The sequence below is a fragment of the Chinchilla lanigera genome, unplaced genomic scaffold (genome assembly GCF_000276665.1).
Source record: "Chinchilla lanigera isolate Chin_1 unplaced genomic scaffold, ChiLan1.0 scaffold00084, whole genome shotgun sequence".
NCBI lineage: Eukaryota > Metazoa > Chordata > Mammalia > Rodentia > Chinchillidae > Chinchilla > Chinchilla lanigera.
This window is the reverse complement of record NW_004955485.1, coordinates 7,141,309-7,152,897: the sequence shown is the minus strand read 5'-3', so window position 1 is coordinate 7,152,897 and position 11,589 is coordinate 7,141,309. Positions and strand designations below refer to the sequence as shown.

Genomic DNA, 11,589 nt, shown 5'->3' with positions numbered 1-11,589 from the left:
CAACAGCCGCGGCCATGCGGGCGGAAAGCGGCGGATTCGGCCCGGGAGGGGGATTACGCCAGGAGGTGACCTTGACGCCCTCCCTTCGCGGCGCACCTCTCCGTCCGGTGGGAAGGGCGATCGCACCTCTCCGACCGCTGGGCGAGGCGATCAGAGGGGGGCGGGGCCGCGCGAGCGAGTCCGCCGCGCCCTCCCGCCCCCCGCCCACGCGCGCGGGTGCCCGCCGCGTTTCTGCAGCTTCTTTTTCACTCGCCATCGTTCTGCCCCTCAAAGCGAAGACCCCGCGGTGTTCCCGGGCCAGCAACGGTCAGCCCTGGACGAGCCCTGCAAAGCCGAGGCGCCAAGTGCGACCTCGGGCGCCCCGCTTTACTCACCTCGCCAGAAACACAAATTCCACGTCCTTCAAGCTTACACAGCTACCTCCACGGCCCGGCCGGAAGAGGCCACCTTCTCCGCCCGCGGTCAACGGGCGTTCAGCGGCTCAGTCTTCTCCGTCGATTGGCTGGGGCGCTAAGTCCCGCCCTTCCGCTTCCGGCCTCCACGTGCCAGTCTAATCCAGTAGGTTTCGTCGTAGTAACGGAAGTAGGGCATAGAGCCCGCCCACGCCTCCGGAAGAGGAGCATGGTGTATGGAAGTACTGATCTTCACGTGAGTGCGGCCGTGGGACTTTGACGTAAAAAGGTGCTGGCGCCGGGAACTTGGTGAGTGGGGCGGAAGCAAGAAGAGAAAAAAGCTCGTACCTCTCAGATCTGCCCAGGGCCAGATCCCCGCGTCCCTGCCAGGCCTCCTCCGGTTGGGGTGGGCTGTTCATCCCCCCGCCCCAGCTCTGCTCTGGTGGTTCCTGGAACCCCAGGCTTCCCTCGGAAAGTAGCGTTAGGTCGCTTTTCCGCCCCCACATCCCCTTAGTCTTCGGAGCCTCCGTTTCCGAAATGAGAGGAAGGGTTCAAGTCCCAGCAGACTAGCTCTCGCCCTCTTCCCTGCGGTACGAAGCGCGCAGCCGTGCCTGATTCCGAGCCTTCGGCTCCGTCTCGGTCGTCCCCTCTCGCAGCACCGCTGGATCCTTTTTCCCTCCTAACTTCCGTCCAGCTCTGGTTCCTCTGCTGAGCAGCTTTCGAGGCCCGTTACCCGACTTGCCCGCCTTCAGCCTTCTGCAGTCCGGGGAGCACGCTGAAGTGTGTTTTTCTTGATTACTGTCCTGTCCCTTCCCCTGCGCTCTGGCTTGTCAAAATATTTCTAGTTTAATATTCTACCCTTAGAGCCCTACGACTCTCAAAACTTAGCTGCAGTGATGCTTTATTCTTCCTGTGCTTACTTGAACAGTTCTTCAAAGAAAGGCAGCACAAGCCTTTGAATGATTGTGTAATATGCATATTGCCTGTGTTTATTGAATAATAGTTTTTTCCTGTTTCAGTGTTGTGGGTTTTTGGTTGTTTTTGTTTTTTTTTGTTTTTTTTTTTAAACAGAGTCTCACTGTGTAGCTCAGGCTGGCCTCTAACGCAGCTGCCTCAGCCTCCCAAGTGCTGGGATCACAGGTGTGCTTCGCCATGTCTGTCTTGTATGTTTTTTTCCACAACCCTTTTCTGCTTGTCAGACTGTTCATCTTGTAACATCCACCTCAAAAACATCTTCCTTTGAAGCTTGCCTCCTTTACAGAAGCCTATCAATTCCTACTTTCTTGCTTATAATATATACTTTGGTGTGTATTTTAGATTGTTTGCATAACTTCTTTTGTGGGGCGGGTACCGGGAATCAAACTCAGGACCTTGCACTTGCGAGGCAGGCCCTTGTGCCACTGAGCTGTATCCCCGGCTGTTTGCATAGCTTTTGTCTTCTAAATGTTAGCATTTGAAAGTAAGGGTTTATGTATTCTTCTGTGTATGTATGATTTTATATGAGTGTAGCTACTTAAGGACTACTTTCTACATTGAATCTGTAACTCCTTTGCGTGGAGGAAGGTACGTGGTTTGTAGTTTTGAAGAAGAAATCTTTGGAAAAGTGATACATGGAGTAACCCGGGCCTGACATCCCAGCCATCTGTCATAGCTCTGATTCTTGCCTAGCACATTCCTGGAAGATTCTCTTGCCCATTGATTCAGCCGTTTATGAAACCTGGACCACTGTTACATGTCATGGTTATTCTTTGCATTCTTTTTAGGAGACCCAGACATGGCAGCAGTAGAAGAAAGCTTTCCTCGAGGGGGTACAAGAAAGATTCACAAATCAGAGAAATCTTACCAGCAGTCAGTTGAACATGACAACTTATTTGATGTAAGTAGTATGCTTTTTTTGGTGTGAAAATTACTAGAGACCTTCTTTCTAGCATCTTGGTGAAGAATAATCCTTATTTTTCAGTTTTGTTTCTTCCTAAGGTTCACTTCTGTAAATTGAATTTGTTAGACTATAACAACAGAAAAGCCATATCTTTTAAAGTGTGGCATTTAGTATTTTGAGCTTGTGGTGTACTTTGTCCTTAGGGATTCTATGCCATGTTGATTAAGAATGGAAGAAAAGCAATTTGATCTTTTTTTTTTTTTTTTTTGTCTTTTTGAGACAGGGTCTCACTATGCAGTTCAAGCTAACCTTGAGCTCACTTTGTAGCCCAGGCTGATCTTGAACTTGGCAATGATTCTCCTGCCTCAGCCTCCCGAATGCTGAGATTACAGGCATGCGCCACCATGCCCGGTTTATTATTGTATTTTTAAAAGAGGTTCTTATGTTTAACTGTCAGAATTTTCATTAAAACTTGTAGTCTTACCTGGAGTAGACTGTACTTTAGATGCTAGAGGGAAGGGAACTGATTTTTTGAATGTATGGCCTTAAGTCTATATTATGTGATGTTTCCAACTATTTTACATTATAAAGTAGAAATTCCAACTCCACAATAAATACCTGAAGCTCAGGGAGATTATATATTTAGTTGAAAATTACACATTTTGTCATGGAAGCATTGGTGAGTGGGATGGGGTGGAGTGGGAGACTAACAGTAACAGCAAGGTAACAAATGATCCAAAGTGTGGAAAGCAGAAATTGCTACTTCTCATTCTTTTGGACCTTTGTGTGTCATTTTTCCTCTTTAGATTTCCACCGAAGAGGAATCCACCAAAAGGAAAAAGAATCAGAAAGGCCCAGCAAAAACAAAGAAGTTGAAAATTGAAAAGAGAGAGAAGGTCAAGTCTGTAAAAGAGAAGTTTGAGATCCTTGGTATCGAGGTTTGTTAAGTTTGATTTTCTCGTAACATACTACTTTGGGTAAGTTTGTATGTGTTCTTTCCTCTTTCTTTTCTTTCATTCTTTGCTCTCGTACATATACATATACGTAAGTATTTCATGTATGTGCCTGTAGAGATTTTTGCAAATTGTGCTGAGAATTGAGCATGATTTCCTTTGCTTGCTAGTCAGTGCCTGGAATCTCTTTTTTAAGGTGATACGGTCGTCTTCCTGGTGTTTTCACTGGACTTACATATTAGTAGATTCAGAGGTTAGAATTGTCAGTTAACTTTAGCAGTCATTCTAATCCTATACATTCATTTCATAGATATACATCTACCTCAGAGAAGTGGTGTGGCCTCACCTTTCTTAAAGTTTTAGATTATAACTTCCAATATATGGTAGTTATGAAACAGAAAAGAAAGTCAAATAACTCTTAGAGGAAAAGATTCAGATTCAGTCTACAGGAGTGTTTTGTTTGTCCTTCATGCTTTGAAACAAAATTGCTCAACTAGCTATACAATCCTGGTTCCTTGTGAAGAGTTGCAAGTACTGATGTTTGCGGTCACTGGGAGCGTGTGGAGGTTGTACCTATTAGAGCCAGCATGTGTGCCGTGCTTTGCTGTTTTTGTCTGTTATCTTCTTCCCTGTGTCATCCTCTAGGTGTTTGAGTTTGGGTTGCTTGGGACTTGCTACAAGTCAAAGGTGTCCTCTAGCAACTCAGTGCTATTAACGCTGTTGTCTGATCTAGACCTTTTATAGTGTGTGGTGAGGTATCTGATAACAGATATCTGCACATGTATCTATTTCTATTTGCTAAGTATCTATAGCTTTTGTTGTTTATGTATTGTCTTTTTTTTTGTCTTTGAGACAGGGTCTCCCTGTACAGTTCAGGCTGGCCTTGAGCTCACTTTGTAGCCTGGACTGGCCTCGAACTTGCAACAGTTTTCCTGCCTCAGCCTCCTGAGTGCTGGAATTACAGGCATGTGCCACCCACACCCAGCTTCCATGGCTTTTAAATGTCAGCATTGGAGCTTGAAGCTAGACTCCCTAACTTTTCTATCATTGTTTTCTTTCTTATTGTGCACATATTACTTTTTCTTTTCTAGTCCCTCTGTGAGGGAATGCGCATTTTGGGTTGCGTCAAAGAAGTAAATGAGCTGGAACTGGTGATCAGTCTGCCCAATGGTCTCCAGGGGTTTGTGCAAGTGACTGAAATCTGTGATGCCTACACCAGAAAGCTGAATGAGCAGGTGGCACAAGAAGAACCTGTGAAGGTGAGGGAAATCTGGATGAAACCTGTTAGGGGGTTCCCAGCAGATGTAAAATTACCACTTCGCCTAAGCGCTCAACTGAAAAAGCGCAGGTGCCACGAAAACTTGTGATAAGGAGTTTGTGTGTTATTTTTTAAACAATTAAGGGGGCTTTTGACTTAGTCCTGGGAACCAGAAAGACCTCTATAAGGAAGGGCTGTTTGAGCTGAAATCTGAAGGACAGAAGAAAGAGAGTTCAGGCAGAAGCAGCGTGCGGTGTAACAGAGAGAAGACCAGTGTGGTAGAGTAGAGACAGCAGGGAGAATGTGGTGTGGGGTGGGAGAGCTGAGTGGAAACCAGCTGGTACATGGCTTCGCACACCATATTAAGGATTGGTTTAAATTCTAGAAGTTTCTGAAATGTTCTCATAGGGGTGGGTGATGGGTAGACACCATAGCAAATAGATTGAAAAGGTAGGAGAAGTTGCTAGAGATCAGTTAGGAGATAATTTTAGTAGTCCAGGCTCAGAGATTGATGGCACCTTGTGTCCAGGATCTATCAAGGACTGAGGAATAAGCCGGCCTGAGGAAAAGTTCAGTGCTGACAATAAGGCAGAGAGGTTTGGGGGCAGATTCTAGGTCTGCTGTGCATGATTTGATGGGAGAGCTGATCATAACTTGCCTCTTTGGTATGCTGAATTCGAGGCACAGTTGAGACATCCCGGGGATGCTGGTAATGGAGAAGTCTGGGCCGGAGCCACCAATATATAGGTAGTAACTGAAGCTGGGAAGAGGGGTGAAGTTGCTTATGCGTAGCAAATGAGAGTGAGGAGAGACTAAAAGACTGAGTGTAGAATGAAAACATTTTAATTTTAATTGTTACGTTGAAGGAGAGTTGCCTCAGATAAAGCAGTAGAGGCCACATAGAATAAAGGGAGGAAATATTTAAGGAAAGGAGTAGCCAGTAGTATGAAGTGCTTTTTAAAGGTCATGTCAGAGGACTGGAGTGTCACTCAGTGGTACAGCATGTGGTTAGCTTGCATGAAGCCTGAGTTTCATCTGCAGCATGCATGCATACATAAAAAGTAAGTAAATAAAAAAGTATAGGTCACATAAGAAAGGACTGCAAAACAGACCATTGGGGGGCTGGGGATTTAGCTCAGCGGCAAAAGCGCCTGCCTGGCAAGCACAAGGTCGTGAGTTCGGTTCCTGGTACCGGAGAAAAACCAAAAAAACAAAAAAACAGACCATTGGATTTAGTGACGTAGATTTACTGGTGACGTGGACTTGTGATTTTTTGGGAGATAAAGTGGTAGAGTGGAGGGTTGAAAGTGTTTTACAGAGTAGGAGATGAAGTAGAATCAGTTCAATAGAGAAAACTCTTGACAAGTCCTTAATATTTGCCTGGTACTAGAAATATTTGGAGGCCTTGTGTTAAAATTCAAAGCTGTGACTTGGCTGAGAACTGTGTTCCTTTGTAGGCAGTGTGGTTATTAATCATCCACGTTTTGTGTTCTCTGAGGCTGGAGGGTGAGAAGTCATGGAGTCAAGGCTGGGTAGTGGATTCTTGGTTCAGAGAAGAGGTGTGCGTCAGGTCTTTCTCATTCATAACCTGCAGGACCTACTCCACTTGCCTGAACTTTTCTCACCCGGAATGCTGGTGAGATGTGTGGTGAGCAGTGTGAACGTCACAGACAAAGGCAAAAAGAGCGTCAAGCTCTCTCTGAACCCCAGAAATGTCAACAGGGTGCTGAGTGCGGAGGCCCTGAAGCCTGGCATGGTATGTATCTGGGTCAAGAGGAGGAACTGGCCCTATAACTTGCCCTTGCCCTGTGCCCTTGGCATTCTGATCGAAGCCACCCCTTAGTTTTAGCCTAACTACTGTGCAAGAGGCGAGTCTTGTCCTGGAAGGAAGCTGCCTGGGTCCTTGGGTGCTCAGTAAATCTTGAAAGCAGGAACCTGAGTTCATTACACTGGAGAGGAGAAAGGGAAAGCAGGTCCAGCTTTCACTGGTGTCGTAGTAAAATGCCCACAGGGAACCTTTGCAGGGACTTAGTGACAATGAGGAATTCCTCCTCATGCTTCATACGAGTTTTTTCAGAGGCCTCTGGCGTTCATGTGGCGTATTTGAGGCCCCTCTTGGGAGCAGGAGACAGGATAGACAGTGCAGTTCATCTGCCAGCTGTGTGCGTGTGTCTCCCACTACTTTGTATCTACCCCTGTGGAGATTCAGGAAAGGTTAGTCCTGGTGCAGAGCCGGAAGGTGCACTCCTATAAGTACTCTGGTAGTTAAGGAGCAGGAAATTGAGACGATCTTGCAGTGTTTGATTAGAAGCAGTGAGATTTGGGAAAGACCTGGGAAGTTTGGTAGGATTTAGTTGGGTAAAAGAGAGTAATAGTAAGCCAAATTGCAGGAAATGGACAGGTATGAAGAGCCTGTTCCATGACAGATGGTCTTACAGGCACTTAGCTTGCATGGTCTCACAGCCGATAGGTATTCTCTTCTGCATTTGAGGAAATAGTCTCAAAGATGTGACTTACCAAAGACCAAGTAGCTAACGTCAGAGCCACAGTGCTTCCCATGAAATGTGGAGAAGGTCAGTAGGGTTTTTGAGGCATGGAGGTATTTTCAAAGAGACATACTAATGGCTAGAAGGGTAGCTCTGGGTTTTCTTGGTAGCTGTGACTCTGGGAGTGCCCTTGCAAGGCCACGTAGTTTATCCCTGTTTGCATGACATAAGTCTTTTCCCTCTTCTAGTAGGACTGTGGTTTAAGGTTAAAATTGGGAGCTGTAATTATGGGATGGAATCAAGACTGATGGTGGGAACATTCACGTTTGCTATTTGATGTTTGTTGTCCATCCTATAACTTCTGGCTTGGAACTTTTGGGAATGTTTCCTCTTCTCTCAGCTACTGACAGGTACCGTGTCCAGCCTGGAGGACCATGGCTACCTAGTGGACGTTGGTGTTGGGGGCACCAGAGCTTTTCTGCCACTGCAGAAAGCCCAGGAATACGTCAAACAGAAGAACAAAGGTGAGGGCAGGAAGAGAGGCTGCTACCTGGGAGTGACCTGGTGCATGTGAGGGTGATATTTAAATGCAACCTTGGTGAGAAGCATGACAGAATGGTGACCCAAGACTGTCTGGCTTTAGGAAAATCAGTTCTTATCCTCACCAATAGGGAAGGGAAGATATTGAAGGGCCAGGGAGGGCCAGGGAGGGCCAGGGTCTCACTAAGAGCTGATGGGTCAGTTTTCAGTTTTCCTCACCAAGAAGATTCTACTGTAGTTAGGCACCTGCACTCTTACAGCTCATTGGAATTTTGATATTTTTGTAGGGTAGTTGAATTCCAGATTGCTTAGGGCAGCTTCATTCCTTTCTTGTAGCTGGTCCCTTAGAGATTGGGAATGTGGGGAATATTAGATGCTAACTGGGAAGGTGAGTCGTGAATGTTTTCTGGTGTGGCTCAGGCCTGTGTTCAAGGTCCTTCTCAGAGGTGTATTTTTCCTTTTGGGCTTGCCGCTGGGCTTACAGGTGCCAACCTGAAAGTGGGTCAGTACCTGCACTGCGTCATTGAGGAGGTGAAAGGCGGCGGAGGAGTCGTTAGCCTGTCCATAGAGCAGTCAGAGGTATCTGCCGCCCTTGCTACCCAGGAGCAAAACTGGACCCTTAACAGCTTGCTGCCAGGACTGGTGGTCAAAGCCCAGGTACAGAAGGTAAGCTGTTCATGTGCCTGCCATTTTCTAAAAGAAAAGCAGTTCTTAAAGTGCAAATGTGCATGCAGTCCAAACTGTGCTGTTGGGCAGGGCAGCCGCCAGTCACATGTGGCCGTTGAGCCCTTCACATGTGTCCAGTGCTAGTTTGTTGAAAATAATATTTTGGACCTATTGGGTTAAATAAGATATTCCTAAAGCAAACTGCAGAGGACCTGGGTAGCTCAGTGGTAGTGTGCTTGCCTAGCATGTGTGGGGCCCAGTGTTTGATCTGTAGGGCTAGGGGGAAAGAATTCATCTGTACAATTTGAAAATATGACTGCCAGAAAACTTAAAAAGTTACTTTTTTGTTTGTTTTTTTGTCCTTTTTTTTTTGAGACAGAGTCTCACTGTTCAGGCTGGCCTTGAACTCCCTTTGTAGCTGAGGCTGGCCTTGAAGTACAGTGATCCTCCTGCCTCAGCCTCCTGAGTGGTGGGATTACAGGCGTGTACCACTACTCCAGGCAAAAGTTACATATTTGGCTCGCATTTTATTTCTTTTGGACAGATCTTAAAAATCAAGTGATACTAAAAGGCTTATAATGAAGAACTATGTCATTTCTTCTAATTCCTACCTTTACTGACTTAGCTTTTGAAACTTCCCTGCATATTTCCAAATAAGAAGCTTTTGCTCATAGCTCTTCCTTTATTGATCTTAAGCGTTGAGTTTTGTTTTGTTTTTCCCTGCATTTTGGTATATCTGGTCTTAGCGTAGTCCAGGTGCAAAGTGGTATCTCATTGTGGTTTTTATTTGTATTTTCCTGTTTTTTTTTTTGTTTGTTTGTTTTTCCGGTACCAGGAATCGAACTCACAACCTTGCGCTTGCCAGGCAGGCGCTGTGCCGTTGAGCTAAATCCCCAGCCCCTATTTGTATTTTCCTAATGATTAATTGAGTTGAACATCTTTATTAGCCATTTGGATATCTTCTGTATACTCAGAAGTCCTTTCCCTATTTTAAAATTAGGTTGTTTTTGTTGATTGACTTCACTGTCACAAACAGGAGCTTGCAGATTTTCTCCGGGCAACCTCCAGATGTCGTTGTATGTCTTCTCTGGCATATTAGATTTCCCTACAAAAGATCTAGTGATTTACACCCTGGAGGGTATAAGCGTGGCTGAGTGGGAGAAGCAAGACTGCACTTCTTCACATCTATGTGATACTCAGAATGTTTCTTTATCCACATTTTTAGGATGTGCATCCTCCCGTGGTTTGACTCTGATAGAGCTTTCACAGAAAATAAGTTTCCCATTTTCTGTGGGGAAGGAGCGGGATGGACCCTGTGGGTGGGAAGACGAGCTAGGAGCCAACTCGGTTTCTTGATTTCAGTTTCCTCCCTCACAGGCCTCTGGTCATCTTAGCTTTCGGGTGGTTCTAAGGGTGAATCAGTTTGTTCTTGGTCATCTTCTCTCCTTTTTTAGGCACTTGGGTTTCACCTTCTTGGTTTAGACAAATGTCCAGTTGCACAGCAATATATTTGAGTTGCCAGGCTGCAGGTTCCCTAAGGACCCTACGTAAAGCTCCTTACATCTCATTAAGAAACCCAGAGGATGGGAGGACTGATGTCAGCTCCTAGGCTAGCAGGAGGAAGAGCTTACTAACTAGAAGAACAGCCGGTGCTTGGAGTTGCCGTGCCCCTCAGTTTTACAGGAAGAGACAGTGAGGGGTGGTGCAGTGCTGGGTGCCGTGAGCAGCGTCTCTTACAGCCCTGCTCCCTTCACTGGTTCTGTTTGTTTCCAGGTGACTCCATTCGGCCTCACCCTGAACTTCCTCACATTCTTCACGGGCCTGGTTGACTTCATGCACCTGGATCCTAAGAAAGTTGGAACGTATTTCTCACATCAAGCGGTAAGAAATGTTATCCCTATCTTTTCTTGATTCCAGCTGTGTCTCAGGCAGCTGTCCAGTGTCCCTGGTAGCCTCAGGCAGGTCCTGGGACTACAGGTGTACAGCTGTGCGGAGGAAAGGTGAGGGGATGACAAAAAGCGTTTTGGAGGGAGCGCAAGAGCTACCAGTACTTGGGCTGAGGTTGGAAAGAGTTGGCTAGAATGAGGCGACTCCTAGTTTTTACTCCGTATCCCATGAAGTTTGATCAGGGGGTGGGAAATCATTTGTCTTTTGCTATTGTTGTTGTTGTTGTTGTTGTTTTTTGTTTTTAGATAGGGTTTCAGTACATAGTTCTGGCCAGTCTTGAACTCACTATGTAGCTCAGGCTGGCCTTGCATGCATAGGGATCCTCCTGCTTCAGCCTCCCAAGTATTGGCATTGCAGGTGTGTGCCACCATGCCTGGCTAATGATTTGCTTTTATCACCTAAAGTGTTTTGGAAAAGTATTTAACATAGGAGAATTAGATATGTTTAAATAAAAAAGTGCACTTTTAAGATATTCTGGGGTCTAGGGCGTAGCTCAGAGGTAGAGTTCTTGCTTCAAAAAATAGAGTGCATCCAGCTGAAATGCTAGAAGATTATCCAATCAAATGTTAATAGTGATTAACCTGGGTGATTTTTCTACACTTACTTAAATATTGAAATTGTATACAACATGGATTTGGGGTGTTTCGGTTTTTTGTGGGGTTTTTCTGGTCTTTTTGAGACAGAGTCTCACTATGCAATTCAGGCTGGCCTTAAACTCACTTTGTAGCCCAGGCTGGCCTCAAACTCCCAATGATCCTCCTGCCTCAGCTTCCTGCGTGCTGGGATTTCAGGCATGCTCCCCCACACCCAGCTACAACATGGATATTTAGAAAGAAAGTCTAAGTATGCCTTTCCAGAATTATTTTAATTCTCTAATCATTTAAAACATTTTTTAGTGGGGCTGGGGATTTAGCTCAGTGGCACAGCACCTGCCTGGCAAGTGCAAGGTCGTGAGTTCGATTCCCAGTACTGGAAAAAAACAAAAACAAACAAACAAAAAACATTTTTTAGGAAGTAATGCATACTTATGGGTGTTGTAAAAGAAAATAGCTTTTTCTTCCACCTCGTGACAACGCTGTTGGCGTTTTGGTGGCCTCGGTAGTGGTGTTTTGCTTCCTGTGGTCATGTGTGTGCATGAAGTGAAGCTGTTTTGCATGTGTTACCCTCTGGTTAGTGCAGGCTTTGGGGTCACATTCAGAGAAGCCGGGGCTGCAGTGACACCAGTGCGTGCTTTGTCCATGCGTTGCTTCTTGGTGTTGAGGAGCCCCCAGCATATGTTTTCCTGGCCCTGAGTATGCATTGGTGTAGTCAAAGTCCCTCCGGGACATTTTGACTTTTCTACATGCTGCTTGGTTACACAGGCCGACCTTAGTACTTACTTAACTAAAGATTTTAGTACTTATATTTTTGGCCAGCACATAGGGAGCCTTGGCCTTCAGAAAGTCTACTCTCAGCCAGGCATGGTGGT

General features: G+C 45.8%; 2 protein-coding genes across 4 annotated transcripts in view; one reads left to right on the top strand and one right to left on the bottom strand.

The window, feature by feature from the left end:
* Usmg5 (up-regulated during skeletal muscle growth 5 homolog (mouse)) overlaps positions 1-477 on the bottom strand; it is a 6,791-nt gene extending 6,314 nt beyond the window's left edge. Inside the window, exon 1 of one of the 2 annotated variants that reach the window (XM_005403807.2) lies at positions 375-477. The gene's annotated coding sequence lies outside the window, so the exon portion shown is untranslated. The remainder of the gene's footprint in view (positions 1-374) is intronic. The other variant, XM_005403808.1, reaches the window with a different exon arrangement.
* A 119-nt stretch (positions 478-596) lies between these two features.
* Positions 597-11,589, top strand: part of Pdcd11 (programmed cell death 11) — a 41,598-nt gene continuing 30,605 nt past the window's right edge. For both annotated transcript variants that reach the window (XM_005403811.2, XM_005403810.2), the window contains exons 1-8: positions 597-701; positions 2,156-2,268; positions 3,078-3,209; positions 4,316-4,483; positions 6,077-6,238; positions 7,369-7,492; positions 7,993-8,174; positions 9,948-10,055. In XM_005403811.2, coding sequence (XP_005403868.1) covers positions 2,167-2,268; positions 3,078-3,209; positions 4,316-4,483; positions 6,077-6,238; positions 7,369-7,492; positions 7,993-8,174; positions 9,948-10,055 — 978 coding nt within the window. In that variant the 5' untranslated portion in view covers positions 597-701; positions 2,156-2,166. The remainder of the gene's footprint in view (positions 702-2,155; positions 2,269-3,077; positions 3,210-4,315; positions 4,484-6,076; positions 6,239-7,368; positions 7,493-7,992; positions 8,175-9,947; positions 10,056-11,589) is intronic.